The sequence below is a fragment of the Peromyscus californicus genome, unplaced genomic scaffold (genome assembly GCF_007827085.1).
Source record: "Peromyscus californicus insignis strain IS unplaced genomic scaffold, ASM782708v3 Scaffold_4__1_contigs__length_199733344, whole genome shotgun sequence".
Lineage (NCBI taxonomy): Eukaryota > Metazoa > Chordata > Mammalia > Rodentia > Cricetidae > Peromyscus > Peromyscus californicus.
Genome location: NW_026294562.1, coordinates 69389173 through 69406210, shown reverse-complemented (window position 1 = coordinate 69406210; position 17038 = coordinate 69389173). Strand labels below are relative to the sequence as shown.

General features: G+C 47.1%; 1 protein-coding gene across 2 annotated transcripts in view; it reads right to left on the bottom strand.

The window, feature by feature from the left end:
• Positions 1 to 17038, bottom strand: part of Adam12 (ADAM metallopeptidase domain 12) — a 327810-nt gene that overhangs the window by 18917 nt on the left and 291855 nt on the right. For both annotated transcript variants that reach the window (XM_052711869.1, XM_052711870.1), the window contains exons 15-20: positions 12939 to 13047; positions 12636 to 12834; positions 8157 to 8234; positions 4424 to 4532; positions 1653 to 1788; positions 932 to 1040 (exon numbers count right to left, since the gene is read on the bottom strand). In XM_052711869.1, the coding sequence (XP_052567829.1) occupies positions 932 to 1040; positions 1653 to 1788; positions 4424 to 4532; positions 8157 to 8234; positions 12636 to 12834; positions 12939 to 13047 (740 nt within the window). The remainder of the gene's footprint in view (positions 1 to 931; positions 1041 to 1652; positions 1789 to 4423; positions 4533 to 8156; positions 8235 to 12635; positions 12835 to 12938; positions 13048 to 17038) is intronic.

The following is a 17038-nucleotide window of genomic DNA, read 5'->3' as shown; positions in this document are numbered from 1 at the left end:
AATTCCTTATTTCTCGGCATCTATCTTGTTCTCTGTTATCATTTGTCCGAGTTTGCACCAGTCAGACAGTGTATTGCTGTGACAGAGTGCCTGGTGTGAGCAGCCCGGAAGCAGGTTTCGTAAGGCTCATAGCTTTAGAGGTTCAGCCCGTGGCTGCCTGGCCCTGCTTCCTTAGGTAGAAGAGCACAATAGAAGTGTGTGCAGAACCATCTGATGGACAGGAAACGGGGAGAGGGAGTGACAGAGGACCAGTACAGCCTTCGAATCCCCTCTTGTTGCCTTGGGTCGACTTCCTTCCAGGAGGTTCGACTTCCCGAAGTTTCTCCCATCTCACCAAATGACACCATCATCCAGAGATCAAGCATGCAACACACGGGCCAGTGTTGAACTCGCATTCAAACCACAATGGAATTCAATATTTAAGAATTCTTATGGGCAAGCAAAACACTGAGACATGGGGGAACCATTGGATACCTGAGCATAAGGACAAAAATTTTTACAAGAATGGAATGGTCATGGATTCTACAGTTCTGGGCAAAGCTGAGGCTCAGCAGAACTTAGACACAGGCCAGAAAGCTCACCTAGACATAGCTGGTGGCCCTGAAACAGGAGTCTGATCTGGCTGTGTTCCTAGTGTGGCTGCTGAGAAATGGCAGGTCTAGGTCACTACAGAGGATTGATTATGATTTGTAATATCCACATACTCCACTATGTGGGGACATTGATTGTCTTATCAGAATCTTTTAGGGACCACAAGGGGTTACTCTGGGGCCTACCTCTGGGCTCTGAACATTGTAGTGGCAGTGGGGTATGGTTGAACCAAAGGTGCTGACTAAGCATTTCACAGGCATGATGGAGCCCCGTTTCCCCATGCAATCTTGTTCTGTAAAACTCATACCTTTACAGCACACTAAGTCCTTGTATGACCTACCTTGGGGGTGTTGGAATGTGGTGGCCGGCTCATCAGCAGGCCTTTTCCGAGGGTGGGGTGAGCCTGGCCAAGGTGAGAACCACTGTGTGTCTGGGAAGGGTGCACACACCTGCAAGGCAACCCAACACTCGCTAAGCAAGGGCTTGTCCTCCTTACTACAGCTCCTCATACCCTGTGCCTGATTCTTAGACTGTCACTCTTTCTTTTTAAACTTCATGGACAAGCATGCAGGGGGAAAATGATCTAACATGCCTATGAGTTGAAAAAATGAATACTGACCTCCACTCTCCAGCCACTGTTCTGTCAAATTATTTAACTGAAAACCATAGAAACTTAGCTTTGGGCACATAGGGGATGTTTTGCATGATGCTGGCATTTCAGCAGTAGTGTCTCCAAGCACATTTGGGCCTGAAGCTCTGCCATGTGAGGAACACATTCCAGTGTCCGCAGGCCTTGTAAAAAAATACTAATGCAAAGATGAGAGAAGACCCGTCTGTGGAATTCACCAACACCCTGCTTATTTACGTAATGGATGGCACGTAGTTTGAAGGGGGAGTCAGAGAGACAGCTGGCCTGGCAGACATTTACAAAAGCAAAAACAAACAGACCCAGAGACCCAGTGTTACTATCCAGAAAATCTGCCTCCCTCCCCTGCTGAGGGTGGCACAGAGAAGCAGTTGGTTGGACATTCTTTCAGCCGTCATTCCTTGAGATGACATACCTCAGCTTTTCTATGGTGGTTTTCTTATGTGTGAACAGCAGCCGCATCAGGGTCTTCCTTTTGAGATACACCACAAATCCAGCGGCGAGCAGACACAGGATGCTTACCAGGATTCCTACAGTCAAGCCCTGGTTATCTGAAACAAAACACATTTGGCTCAGGGGAGGAGGCCGGTCCAATAAAATACGGAAGACATCGCACTGTGACATTTATGGCCGAGCGAGCTCTAAAGGAACAAACAGAACCAGAGCACGTAAATCCCTGAACGATGTCCTAATAAATTAGTCTCTCTCCAAAGGTCGAGTCTGAGTTCTGGTCTATGCCACCATTATTCATCTGTGACAGCTGTGGAACTTGCTAATGCAGGGACATGGTCTGGTAGGTGGGACCCTGGCTGGACCACACAGAGTCCCCTAGGCACAACCACAGCAGAGTGAACCGTGGAGCTACACAGAGTACCAGGGGACCGTCCTATCAGGATTGGGGGCTCCCAAAAGGTCATCTGTGACCTCTCCCATATATCCTTGATACTAGGCTCCTTTCACACTTCAGTCTGAGTTTACTTTTATTCTTCATTCATTTATTCATTCTTGAATCAGACTTCATTTTGAGGCATCTCAATTTAGAGAGTGAAAAAAGAAAAAAAATGAAGTTACCCCTGGATTTGGTTTCAGTGCTAGGGACTTAGTACTGCCTCTGGGGGCAAGCTCCCTATTGTTGGGAGAATGCTGTGCAAATTCTTTGTGAAATTTAACCTGTGGGGCTGAGGCTGGGCCTGTAGCCCAGTTGGTAGAGTATATGCAGGAAGCTCTGGGTTTGATCCCCAGAACCCCACAAACCAGATGTGGTGGTATACATGCCTATGACCCTAACATTTGGGAGGTGGAGGCAGGAGGATTAGAAGCTCCAGGCTATCCTTGGCTACATAGCAAATTTGAAGCTACTTTGAGATTAAAAACATTTTTTTTCTCCTTTTGTAATTTGATGCCTTTTTATTTAGCACATGTGGGAAGGAAGACACATAACCCATCAGGCTACCTTAAGTCTTAAAGTGATCCAGTCAAAGTCCTGCCAGGCCCTAAATAGTACCTGGGCACCTCAGGGTTGCCTGTTGCCATGAATAGCCATCTACTGAACTGTCCAAGCCAGTGTCCCAGGTAGTATCATGACTCTACTGTCCAATCTGTATCCTGGGAGCTGCCTGATGTAGCACAAATCTTAAAAGGTCTTATTAATAAAAACAAACCTGGAGCCAGGTATTGGGGTGAATGCTGGAAGATCAGAGAAAAAGAACAAGCCACAGCCACCTCACCTTGCCAATTCCTCAACTGATCCTGTTTCCTCAGACTGGAAGCCTCTAAGTCCTCATCCAGAATCAATCTCAGCTGAACTGTTGCTCAAAAGCCTAAAAGCTTAACCAGTTCTAGTTCCTGGTTTTCACACCTTATATACCTTTCTGCTTTCTGCCATCACTTCCTGGGATTAAAGGGTGAGTCACCATGCCTGGCTGTTTCTAGTGTGGCTTTGAACTCACAGAGATCCAGAAGGATCTCTGCCTTCAGAATGCTAGGATTAAAGGTGTGAGTGCCACCATTTTCTGGCCTCAGTATCTAGTGACTGTTCTGTTCTCTGATCCCAGATAAGTTTATTAGGGTGCACAATATTTTGGGAAACACAATATCACCACAGCCCTCAGTGACTGTCATCTGTCCTGCCTGACCCTGACCCCATAGATCTCTTTTCTGAGATAGGGTCTCATAGAGCCCAGGATGACTTGAAGTTTGCTAGGAAACCTAGGATAGCCTTGAACTCCTGATCCTCCTGCCTCCACCTCCCCACTGCTAGGATGACAGGTGTGTCCTACTGGGGATTAAATTTAGCCAGTGGTTCTCAACCTTCCTAATACTGCACCCCCTTAATATAGTTCGTCATGTTGTGGTGATCCCCAACCATAAAATTATTTTCATTGCTTCATAACTACAATTTTGCTATTGCTTTGAATCATAAATATCTCATCTGCAGATGTTCTCAGGTGACCCCTGTAAAAAGGTCATTCAACCCCAAAGGGCCATGACCCACAGGTTGAGAACCACTGAGCTAGGGCCGCATTCATCCTAGGTAAGCACCCTGTTGACTAAGCTCCAATCTTAGCCCTACCAGGGGTCTTCTTATCTCTGCTCCCCACTTCCTCCAAGCATGCACTACCATGTTCAGCTTCTTATGTGGGTTCTGTGGCTCCACGCTCAAGTGGCAATCAGTTTCCCAACTGAGCCATCTCTGGTGGTAACTATTCTCTTTATTAAGAGGTAGCTGTCATATTTTTGTTGTTCTTGCTTGTTCCTCCCCCCCACCCCGTGTGTGTGTGTGTGTGTGTGTGTGTGTGTGTGTGTGTGTGAGAGAGAGAGAGAGAGAGAGAGAGAGGAGAGAGCACTATCACTCTCAGAGATTTAAAATGCACTGGGGTGGCAGTACACAAAAGCTACCCTTTACAAAGTCCTTTGATATGACAGTGACATTCATACACACTTGGCAGTTCACCGTGGACATTGCCTAAGCTGAGAAAAGTATCCCAGGGAGAGAAAATGGCCAATGCAATGCCTCAGCTGCACTGAGGGGGATCCAGGGCCAAAGGAAAAGCCAGGGGGGAGAGGGAGCATTTAGAACCTGAGAGCTTCGGGCTGGGACAGAGGCATGCAGAGTCCTCACTGAAGCCTGCCCAGTATCCGCAGCCTCCAGCAGCTCAGCATCCACTCCCAAGGAGCCCCACTCACCTGCTTGCCGGATGGGACCGCTGTCTGTGCTTCCTCCAAAGCCAAACTTGTCACAGAAGGGAGGGGCCCAGTGGGCCTCACAGTGGCAGTTCTTCCGGTTGTTACACACCTTTGGGGTAGAAGTGGAGATAAACATCCAGAAGGGGCATGGTTGGGACACACAAGACAAGGATACTCTGCCAGATCCCCTCAGCAACACACGTCGACTCAGTAAACACCAAGACCAGGAGACTTGGCCCCAGACAGCACCTCACCGGTGAACTGGAGCCTCAGGGGGGGAGGTGAGAGCAGTACAAGCTGCCTGTGCTCAGGAGCTGCTGCTGAGAGCCAGCTCCCCTTTCCTCCTCTCTGCCCTTCTCTGTGGTAAGGAGGAATCCACTTAGGGACCCAGAATCAGACTACTGTGGCATAAACCTGTCTCCTCTGGGAGGTTCAGGGAGGACCCCAGCAGTCTGGGGTGGGGAAGAGGCCAATGTTGGGTCTCTTATTTTCTGATGTCCATGGAAGGACGCAGGGGTCTGCCAACATTCCTGTGAGTCTACTTTTATCCCCAAATGCCTGTTCTTTCTTTCAGCCCCATTCATTACCTGGCTCCCTGTCACTATACATGATAGGCAAAGACAACAGAACTCTTCCTTGTGAAGCAGATGGCAGGAGAGGGTGCTTTTGCCCTCGTTGTTCCTGGATAATGCACTCTAATGGGAGAGCAGAGTTCCAGTAGGAGGACCAGGAGTCTCTGCATCTACTTGCCAAGGGTCACTCACAGTGATTCCTCCGCTTAGATTCACTGTTGATGTTTACATAACTCACCAGACTGGACATGAACCAGTTGATTTTGAGAGTGAAGAATAGAAGATTTTCTTTCCTTTTTTAAATTTTTTGATACAGGGTCTCATTCATCCCAGGTTAGCCTTGAACTAGTTATGTGGACAAGAATGGCTTTGAATTTTTAATTCTCCTGCCTCCACCTTTTGAGTGCCGAGAGATTATAGGTGTGCTCCACCATGCCCACTTTATGAGGTACTTGAGATCGAACACAGAGCTTTGTGCATGTTAGGTGAACACTCTCCCAAATGAGCTACATCTCTAGCTGCAGCAGTCTGTATGTCTGGTTTTATGAAAAGTAGGCTAAGCTGTGGGAGCATTGGATAAAGGCCCACCTGACAGAGTAGGAGGGGCAGGACAGTGGTCAGGTGACTGGGTCGAGCTGCCCAGATCAAGGACTGTGAGCCCAGACAGCTCTCTGGTATCTGTACTTCCCTTCCATGTAAACACTGTAAATCACAGGTGACATATTTCTGGGTGGCTTGTTGTATAGACGTCAGTGGAACTAGCAAACCAACTTGAGGGCCCTGCATAAGAACTCTGGAGCCTCTGGGTGGTGGTGGTGCACACCTTTAATCCCAGCACTTGAGAGGCAGAGGCAGGCGGATCTCTGTGAGTTCAAGGCCAGCCTGGTCTATTGAGTGTGTTCCAGGACAGCCAGGGCTACACAGAGAAACCTTGTCTTGTAAAAACCAAAAAAAAACAAAAAACAAAAAACAAAAAGCAAAACAAAAACAAACCAAAAACCAAAACCAAAACCAAAACCCACCAAACAAAACAAAACCAAACCCATTGGGGTCAAACATATGCCTGAATATCTTAAGGCAAACAAAACATTTGCAGCCTGTGTCTTGCTTGTGGTGGCTCCCTGCTCTACTTGGCTTCTGTGAAGGATCCAATCTCTGGTCCAGTTGCTTCATCTGTGAGGCCAAGAGTCAACAAGGCTGTGAGAAGCAGGGATGCACTTTCTAGGACACTCCTATTAATCAGGGCTCCGTCTTTTGTAGAGCACCTCTGACCAGCGGGTTACAGATTTCTTTCTAATGGTTGTAAGGGATGGATGGATTAACCCAGTTCTTTCGCTTTAGTGATGAGGCCAAGGCTCACACGGCAGGGTTATGTATCCACAGTAACCTGGACTGGTCAAGAGCAAGTGGGACAGGACCGCTCTCTAGTGTCTGTGGTACATCCTGTATACATGGCAAAGATGCTGAGGCTGGCAAACCGCCCATGAGACTCGCACCCTGCCTCCTGTGGTCTTGGCTGGAAGCAGGAAACTGCAGTCCAGATTTCCTGCTTGGAAGTACTGGTGGTGAACCCGGTCTCATCATAGGGGGATTGGGGCCAAGCAACTTGTTACCAAATGTCTTAGTTTCTTTTCTGCTGTTGTAATAACATACCCTGGGAAAAAATAAACTTAAAGAAAAGAGTTTATTTTGACTCACAGTCCTGGGTCCACTATGGTAGTCATGGTGATAGGAGCTGAAACAAGTGGTCACATTACATCCATAGTGAAGAATTTGAGAGCTATGAATTCTGTGCTCAGCTCACTTTCTCATTTTTATATAGTCCAGGATCCCAGCCCAGGGAATGATGCTACCCATACTGGGCAGGTCTTTCCACCTCAACCTAGTCAAGATAATCTTCCACAGGCATGCCCAGAGGTCCATCTTCCAGGTGACTTTAGATCACCTTTAATTATCAAACTAAGTCATAGCTAACTATTCCAAAAAATACGGGCCTTGGCTTGCCAACATGTACCCATAGATACCAGAGAGGCCTCTGTCCTACTTTCTCTGAGCCAGTAAGGTTACTATGGACACACCCTCACTACCACATTGGCCTTGACCTCATCACTGAAACAAAAGGACCAGGCTTGTTCATCTATCACCATTAGAAAAAAATCTATAATCCAGTGAAGACAGGAAGAGATTCCTTTTGATACTGAGTCAGCTGAATACAACATCAACTCGTCTGTCTGAGGTGGCCCAGCAATTTATCATGGTCACAGCATGGCGATGATTTTGCAAAGGCCTCCATAATCCCAAGTGTGTAGGTCGTCTAAAAATTACAATTTAAAGCATGGTTTCTGTAGAAAAAGCTTCAGGAGAACAAATGAGCCACTGGCACAACTAATCAAGATTAATATAATCCCATTGGGAAAAAAATTAACTGCTTCAGGAAAAAAATTTACGTTTTAAACAATTAGAGTACGTTTCTTCCCTAAAGCATCTCAGAACTCAGCAGCGTGTGGTAGTCAAAACCCATGGCAAGGGCATTCAAGAGCACATGGTTGGTAGATCTGATGTCCTCATTTTTATCCCTTTTGTAAGTATCTTGGTTGAGACATATTTGGGCTGTTGGGAGCAAGAGGGAGAGCCCTGCTTGAAATGCTAATGTGAGCCCTTCATGAAGCAAGGTTAGCTTCGAAATTACTTTGAAGATGACAAAATTCTTTCTTTATATCACAGAATGTTAATTCAAAAGATAATTACCTCTCAATCTGATTTTCTTTGTTAAATGAAAGTGACATTTCTCCTGCTACGTAAAGGTCAGAGACAGTTAACGCCTCTGGAAGAAAATGTTGAGGAGCTCCTCACTGGCTATTGTGGTTTTTAAGAAGCTATGGATAGTAGGGGCTGGAGAGATGGCTCAGTGGTTAAGAGTACTTGATGCTCTTGTAGAGGACCTGGGTTTGGTTCCTAGCATCTACATGGTGGCTCACAATCATCTGTAACTCTAGTTCCAGGAAATCTGACCTGCTCTTTAGCCTCTGTGGGTAGCAGCATGTACGTACACCCCCGCCCCCATGCAAAACATTCATGCACATAAAATAAATAGATGAGAAAAACGAAATGCTATTAGCTTGCTGTGTGCTGGCTGAGTGAAGGAGACTAATCCTACTTACCCCTCGGCCATGGCACTGCATTGCACACTTGTGAACTCCGAAGACGCTGATATTCTGACACCGACGATTGAGGCAGATCTGTAGGAGACACACAGCACACGCCTCAGTACCTCTGCTCCCCTCCCTTACACAGGTGCATGAAAAAGAGAAAGCAGGACTGGTGAGATGGCTCTGTTGGTGATGTATTTGTTGTGTAAACCTAAGGACCTGAGTGAGTTCAATCCCCAGAGTCCATGTAAGAACAAAAAACAAAACCCAAGCATTGTCATGTGTGTTTTAGAAAGGTGGATCTCTGGCGCTTGCTGGTCAGCCATCCTAACCTATTGGCCTGGGTTCCCGTGAGAGACCCTGTCTCAAAACAACAAGGTGGATGTCACCAGACAAATGAGACCAGAGGTTGACCTCTGGCTTCCGTAGGTCACAGACAAACATGTCCACATGTTTGCACACCCTCCATACATAACATGAAAGAAAAAACTTGGAGAAGGCTCTCATTTCAGTGAGCATGGATGGAGCATAACAACTTGTATTGTTTGCTTCAGACAAGGCTACCGGGGTCTGACTGGACACTTTGTTCAATGTGAACAGTATTGATTGAGTTCTTTTCTGTTTACTGGCATTTAAGATGGTTTTAGTGGAAATGAGAAATTATAACTGATTTTCTCATGAGTTTTGTTTAGGGCTTTGTGGGTCAGTAGCAACACAAAGCATCCACAGGAATGCTCCCCAGGGTCCTGTTTATCTACTCACTGCAGAGGCTCCTAATTGCTGAATGGCCTTGGCTGCTTGGAAGTGGCTGCCTTTTTCAGCAGTGCTCAGCACCTTTCTCTCCTGCAACTTTACAGATTCATGGAGAGAAAGGAAGAAGAGTTCAAGGTTTAGAAGACAGAGCGGATTCACCAAGAAGAACCTTCCTGTGGGCAGGTGGCCATCTCCCCTTAACAGTTCACAGAGGGCAGAGTGAGTGCCCTTAAGAGAAAACAGTAGTAGGAGTCAGTGGAGGAGAAGACAGGCTCAGTGTTCCTGGATAAACCCCAGGGGCTGGGAGATGATTCTGCCAGTCAAGTGCTTGCCCTGAAACCAGGAGGGCTTGAGTTAGAGCCCAGAACCGGCATAAACACCAGGGTATGGTGGCGTGTGCTTGTGACCTCACAGTTGGGGACGTGCAAGCAGGAGGATCCTTGGGGCTCACTGCCCAGCCAGTCCGGCCTACTTGGCAAGTTCCAGGTAGGTGAGGAAAAAAAAAAAGTAGACAGCTCAGGAGGATCCATATGCAAGGCTGTGTCCACATGGATGTGGCAAGGAAGGGCACTGAACACAGAACCTTTCCGCCAGGAGTGCCCTGTGTAGTCACGATCTCATTGGTAAGGTTCACATGCTGCAGCATTCCTGGGATTCCAGTGTGCTGGGCTACAGCAGCCCAGGCTTCTCAGACCATAGTTTATAAAAACGGGTGTTGTTTCAAACTGAATACTTGACACTTTAGGTTGGCTATATGCAACAAGAATAGTCCAGCCAGTTCTCACATGTTCTATAGCCTTGTTGGCCTTCATGGGACTTAAACATCCTGACTTTCCATAACAATCTAGATTATACTGAAAATGACGTGTTTTTTTTTTTTTCCGATGCAAGCACATAAGGGTCCTTTTATTGTCAGATTCAAACCTGGGCTACCACTCGGCAGATGGAGGTAGGCCCAGGGGTATAGAGTTTTTATAAGGAAAAACCACAAGCCAGGAATTACATGCTTTAGCAATTTGGGATTTGGTAGAAGGGACATGAGGCAAGGTGATTTTTTGAAACTATTGGTCTAGACTTTTAGCATGAAACCACATTTGAAACTATTGGGTTGGGCTTTTGGGCAGGGAACTACAACTTGTTGGACAGGATTATCTGGGCTGCTCAGCAGGATTATCTAGATAGCTTCAAGGGCCATAACTGCAGACTGCTCTGTATCTGTTCAAGTTGTCATGGCACAATCCTGAAGTCCTTTGTGGAACCAAGCACAGCAAGCGGCCTAAGATGGTGGTGTTGTGCCCAGATCATGGTGACCCCCAAAAGGCCATCATGGAGACTGAATCCCACATGTAAAAGCAAAGAGCCTTTATTTCAAGCTCTGGTCTCTCTGTCTGTCTGATGCAGCTGTGAGAGCAGAGAGCCCTGAGCTCAGATGGAGTGGGTTTTTTTTTTTTTTTTTTCCCCTTTTCTATTTTAATAAAAAGGAAAAAAAAGAAAAAGGTTATAACTAACAAAAGAAAAACTATATACAAAAGTACAATGACTATATACAATATATACAAGTAATAAATGTCTAAACAATGTCTAGTCCATTTGTATTTGACAAATTCAGAGAAAATAATTTCATTATCTATCCTATTTTGTTAAGTCCAAAATGTATCTAATTCACTTTCTATCCTAATTAATCTTCAACTATAACTAACTAACCTTCAACTATAACTAACTAATCTTCAACTCCCTCAGAGACCCAAGAAGGAAATAATATTAGCTAACAAAAATAACTACCTTTCAATAATGAAAGAGGGAGAAAATTAAAGGACTTCAGTAATTTCAATGTATTGTACATGCATTTAAAATTATAAAATGAAAGTCATTTATTTATTTGTGTGTTGGGGGTGGCACTTATGGGGGCCAGAGGACAACTTGTGGGAGACAGGTCTCTCCTACTATGTGGGTTCATGAGATAAAATTCAGGACATTATGCTTGCCAATAACACCTTTACCTGCTGAGAAATCTTAAAAAAAAAAAAAACAAAAAACAAAAAACGGGTGTTGTAATGTCAAGGCCTGAACAGAAGCTAATGTGCCTGGGGGATCAGAAGGGTGTGGAATCTTCCTCAAAGGAAGTGTGTAGGGCTGGAGAGATGATGACTCAGCAGTTAGGAGCACCAGCTGCTCTTCCGGAGAACCCAGGTTTGATTCCCAGCACCCACATGGCTGCTTATAACTGTCTATAACTCTAGCCCTAGGGATCTGATGCCTTCTTTTGGCTTCCGTGGGCAGCAGGCATGTTCATGGTGCATAGACATTCATGTAAGCAAAACACTCATACACACACACAAAAAATAATTTTAAAAAAGAAGCGTGTCTGTGGCTCAGGGCATGTGGGGACATGTGTAGAGGACATTTCTGCCTCCAGGATTTTGTGAGGGAAACCCTGGGTTCTGTCCTTTCTTCACCATGACCTTTGAGAATGATTTCATGACCATGGGAAAAATGGGTCCTGAAAATGTGAGATGATTTATCATGTTTTCTTGAAACATTTAATTAATTTGCTATCATCTAATCTGATGGAAAATTTGATGAAAAGACAAACAAGAGCAAAACGGACACTGGGAAAGAGCTCAGTCTGTAAAGGACGTGCTGTGCAAGCATGTGACCTGTGTCAAAAAAGAAAAAAGAAAGAAAAAAAAAGAGACAAACAGAAAGAAAAAAGATGGCTGAGGAATGTAGTTAAGATCGCCCTTGGTACACACACGTGCGCACGCACACACCTTGCACATATGTAGACTCACATGCTCACCCATGTACACACACACACTACACACAAGTATACACATATACATTTAAATCCGCCCACACTCATATTTGCACACATGCCTATATATGAACCAGTGTGGCAGAACACAAAAATCCTAGTATCTTCCCTTAAAATTTCTGATCTTGTTTTTAACTCTCAAAACATCCCAGCCTTCCTCCTCTTTGTTCTTCCAAAGGATCCGTGTCCATCGTCTCTCAGCTGCTCCCCTCTCCTGTGCGCCTCCTTCCTTCCTCACCCATCTCTCAGCTGCTCCTCTCTCCTGTGCTGCTCCTTCCTCATCCATCTCTCAGCTGCTCCCCTCTCTTGTGCTGTTCCTTCCTCATCCATCTCTCAGCTGCTCCTCTCTCCTGTGCTGCTCCTTCCTCATCCATCTCTCAGCTACTCCCCTCTCCTGTGCTGCTCCTTCCTCATCCATCTCTCAGCTGCTCCCCTCTCCTGTGCTGCTCCTTCCTCACCCATCTCTCAGCTGCTCCCCTCTCCTGTGCTCCTCCTTCCTTCCTCACCCATCTCTCAGCTGCTCCCCTCTCCTGTGCTGCTCCTCCTTTCTCTATAGTCTCTGAAGATGCAGCTGACTTTCCATTCTGCCCAGGTGAGAACAGGCCCCAAGAGCTTTAGCACTTCCCCAAAGCAAGACACTCCACTGTCCACTGCTGTGTTTCTTTCTGAAGTGACATCCTGGCAGGAAGCCCCCCTGAAGCCCAGGGTGAAAAAATATCTTATGCTAAAGGGAGCCCATGTCCCCCCATCCGTGTCTCAGTGGTCAGACTGGGACCTCAGCTTGACTGTTTGGATTCCAGAGACAATCTTTTGAGAAGATTTAGGAAAATCAGCTGTCCTCACCCCCCAGTTCCTAAGCAGGCTCTTCCGGTGGGCTGTGTTCCAGACTTACGTTAGGACGCAAGTGAGAACTGGGTTCTTACTTTTCCTTCCGCACACTTGGTTCCTGAAAGCACAAGCCCTGGGTCCGGCATGTCATCGCCCAAGTACACATGGGTCCCCCGGCACAGAATCCGACCTCCTTCCTGCTGTGGGATATTTGTTTCTATGGAAACCGCATTGGTACCAATGACTGGTCGGCTAGCACCACCTTGACACTGGATTTTTCCACACTTGGCATCTCTGGAAGGGTAAGAACACACAAGCTCAGAAGAGGGGCCGCGTGGAGCGGCCTCTGCCATGTGGACAGGCTCAGTGCCACCGCGGCAGGGTGCGTGGCCTCATACCTCATCTCACACTTGACGAAGGCACTCTTCGAGTCTTTGCCACAGTTGCCGTAAGGATCTCCTGCAGAGTTGACTCTCTCAAAGCAGATGCCAGGGGCTGGTTTAGCACCTGGAACAGAAGCACAGTGGCACCTTCCTCGTGGCTGCTTCTGGGTTCCTCCAAACAGCACTGGGCTTTGGGGTTCAGGGGAGGGGTAGCCCGTGTTTAGAGAAGTGGCATACGGCACCCAGCTGGCTCAGGAGTTGGCTGCTGCAAACCTAGAGGACCCACAGTTGGCATCCTTTCCTGGCCCAGCCCAGGGAAAGCCCACTCATTTTTCTGTGTTGTGTTGTAGGCTTGGATCGGGACCCAAGGCATGTGCAGACCCTCAAGAGATTAGGCCGGACTGTGCAATCGGATCTGGTCAGGAGCAGGAAGGAGTTGGCTGGCTGGCTGCAGACAAGGGGAAGCTACTCTCTGTAGCAACATCCCACACAATTCCGGTGAAAAAAAGACAAGCTAGATGGCTAATGTGTGGGGGTGGGGTGGGGTGGGGGTAGGGGAGAGTGGGAGGAGGAAGAGTGAGAGGGATGCAGAAATCTTTTGTTTTCATCCTAGAAAGCTCCAGGAGTAAGCACTGTCTTCAGTGAATGGTCATTTCTGCAGAGATTGTTCTCGCAGACCAGAGCCTTGTCAGATCCACCAGTCACTGTGCACAGCAGGATATGCCATGGTGTGTGTGGGAGGGTGATAACAGGAGCTAGAGAACCCAGGAAGTGGCCAAAACCCACCTCTTCTTGTCAGGGAAAGGGAACCCATGACTGAGGGCTGCAGGGCCAAAGCTTTGGCGGGCTCTTATATGTCAGCCACAAGGGTAGCTATTGGTAACCGTGAGGAGGTCAGGAGAATAGGGCAGACCAAACCATGCCTGGCCACATGGTCTTGATTGATTTCCCTCCCAGATCTGGTTTGGATATTTCCTTTCACAGCACTTTCAATGACTAGGAGGTGACTTCCCAAAGTCCAGACCTGCCCCATGTCCTTCTCTGCTCCCCACTCCCCGGGAGTCTCTGTTGGCATTCGAAGGTGACAAGGCAATCTAGATCCCAATCGGACTTGGTCCATGGCCAGGGCTCCCTTCCTCCTCCCCAGTGACGCTCATTGTTCTTCAACCTGTGCTGGGTCCTTATCAGCGACCAGCAGACCGGCCACCTCATTCAATAGCAAAAGCACACAACTCGCCCCGGCCACCTTCTTTCCATGTGAGATGTGCCGTGTCTGCCCCCGACCTCTGTACTAGCCACTCCAGACCTTCTGCTTCCTCTTTGGTGGTTTGTTTTGAGACAGGGTTTCACTATGTAGGTCTGAATGTCCTGGAACTCATTATGTAGACCGGGCTACCTTTGAACTCACAGAGATCCACCTGCCTCTGCCTCCTGAGTGCTGAGATTAAAGGCACGAGCCACCACACCTGGCATATCCCCTTTCTTTATTCCTAATAAGCATTTTTAGACAGGCCTCCTGGAGCTCCCAGCTAAGTTACACCAGCCCCAATCAGAACTAATGTTACAGAAAAAGACCACTGGGTTTCTGCAGTGACACCTTCCTTTTCTACCACAGACTCTCCTCTCCTTCACTCGATTCTGTGTCCGCCAGCCCTTTTCTGAAGCACAGCTTGATGGATCATGATGTGGCTGCTCCCTGCTTCCCTCTGATCCTGACCATCAGGGTGACACTCCCATAGAGTCTGTGCGTGCCCAGAGGAATTTCCCTCCAACTGGAAGACACTGCAGAGAGGTACCAGATAGTTTTAAGCTTTTGGTTGACTCTCCTCATCCAAGAAAAGAAAAAAAAAATCCCCCAAAGATGACTTTTAGAGAAGGGGCTGGAGAGATGGCTGGAGTTGGTAAAGTGCTTCCCAGGACCTGAGTTCAGATCCCCGACATCCCTTTACAAAGCCAGGCATGCGCCTATGATCTCAGTGCTGAGGAGGCAGAGACAAGAGAGTTCCTAGAGCCTGCTGGCCAGTCAGTCTAGCTGAGTCGGTGAATTCCAGGTTTAGTGAGAGGTCCTCTTAGAAAATAAAGATTGGAGATGACACTAGATATCTTGCCCACATGCACAAAAACATGTATATAAACACACAAACATGCCACCCCCCCCACAAACCAACTTGTGAGGAGATGTCAGTTTCTAAGATAACACGCTACATGGAATTTGGCCAATAAAATTTTCTCCACAGTAGCTTGAACAATAGAGGGTTCTGGGGTTAACTTTGTTTCTCTACCAGGAAGTGTTGAAGGAGCAGGAGACTCTAGGTCACAGTTTGCTGCTGACTCGGGTACAGCCAGGATGTGTCTCTGTCAATGACCTTAGCAATGACTTGTGATGAGGCAAAGGAACTGACGTGGAAGGGAGTGAGGCCACGCCTTCCTCTACTACTGTAACTGGGAGACAAGATAGAGCAGATGGCACAGACGAGGTCTATAGTCCACCCTGTATCCGTTCTGTGTTCCTGTCTGTGGAGAGCACAACATGATGCTTTACCTTCCCCATCTTCCAGCAGTCATGGACTGGCAGTTCCCATCAATACCCCAAAACTGCTCTTTTAACTGGATGATGGGGGAGGTCCAGGAAGGCAGAGGGAATGAACAGAGCTCTATGTGAAATGCTGGTCCTCATCTAATTACCTAATGTTTCCTACTGTAGATAGTCTTAGGGGTGTGAGGAGATACCCCTTACAAGAAACAGACATTTCAAGGCTAAAGATTAATCAAACTTACAATGATGCAGCCAGTTGAAACTTAGTTCAATTCTCATGCCTCATCTGACCACCTCCAACTTTAGACGGTAGGATGATGCCATGAAGGGCTCTGGGCTGCTTTCTGGGACCAATATTCTCCCAGCTAGAGCTCATGGGCACTTCTTAGCCCTGTTCCCCCCCTTCCCGTGTAGCTCACCAACCACACCCTTCTATGGAGTAACTAACCCCCTTATCTAGGAGAGTCAGGGTAGAGGGCTTTCCCCTGATGATCTGAAGCAAAATCTGCTTTATTAATAAGGAGTTGCAGTGCAGAAGATGTGAGACTGTTTGATGGCTGTGCCTAGTATGTCTACTCTACACCTGCTTCCAGGACCAATATGTTTTTCTTATAGGAAGTCCATTTTACATGGTCAGGGATAGCTGACTTTTGCATGCAATGCTGGAGGGATGGACATTAAGACTCCCTTCTGGCCAGAGCAATCTGTCTCACAGGTCACATGATAGGGTCCATGTTGGTCTAGACCAATCGGCGTATTTTATGGATCTAGGGCTGCTGGGTCCCTCAGGGCCTTCTTCTGTTTCTCCCTTCCCATGGAGCTGGCTGGGCATGATCTTTGCTCCTTTTCCTCTTTCTCCCATGAATCTTCCTTGTATTTACCATATATATTGCCTGTTGACTGCAAATAGCATGGTATTCATGAAGAAATGAGCATAAGGCCATTGGGCCAGCCTCCCATCTCCAAGACTCCCAGAGGTAGCCATTTGTGCTCTGCAAATGAAGCACCCAGGGCTGTGGACACATCTCCCCAGTGTTCTGTTCTGCAGCTGTGGATTTTCACGGACTTCCTGGCATCAAATGAAATGCTGCTGTGCTGCCCTGTGTAAGTTGCATGAAGGCAGAGGCTTTGCTTTTGGGAAAGATAAATTGCTGTTCTCTCAGAGATGAAGGCCAAGTCTAAAAACTCAGAAGAAAGGGTGGGGGGAGGAGGGGACTCTAAATGGGATGCATTTTGACATTCAAAGGACCCACCATTAAGAGAAAGGGATAAAAAGGAACCCAAATCACAGATGGTCTTCTGAGTTGACACTCTCAGCCTCTCACTGAGTCCATGAGGACAGTGACATGCTAGTGTTCGGCATGGTTTTTGTATGTAAGCTGCCAGCTGGTGCTTGTCTTTGAGGTAGAATGGTGAAGAATTTGAAAAGTCTAAGTCTTGCTTGTCCACTTGTTTGCAAGATATAGCAGAGGCAGAGATGCAGGCTCAAAGTTGTTGCACTTAAAAATTCTGGGCTGTATATCTTCACGAAGGTGAGAGACCGTACATCTATCTCTCGGACAGAATGGCAACAGTTTTC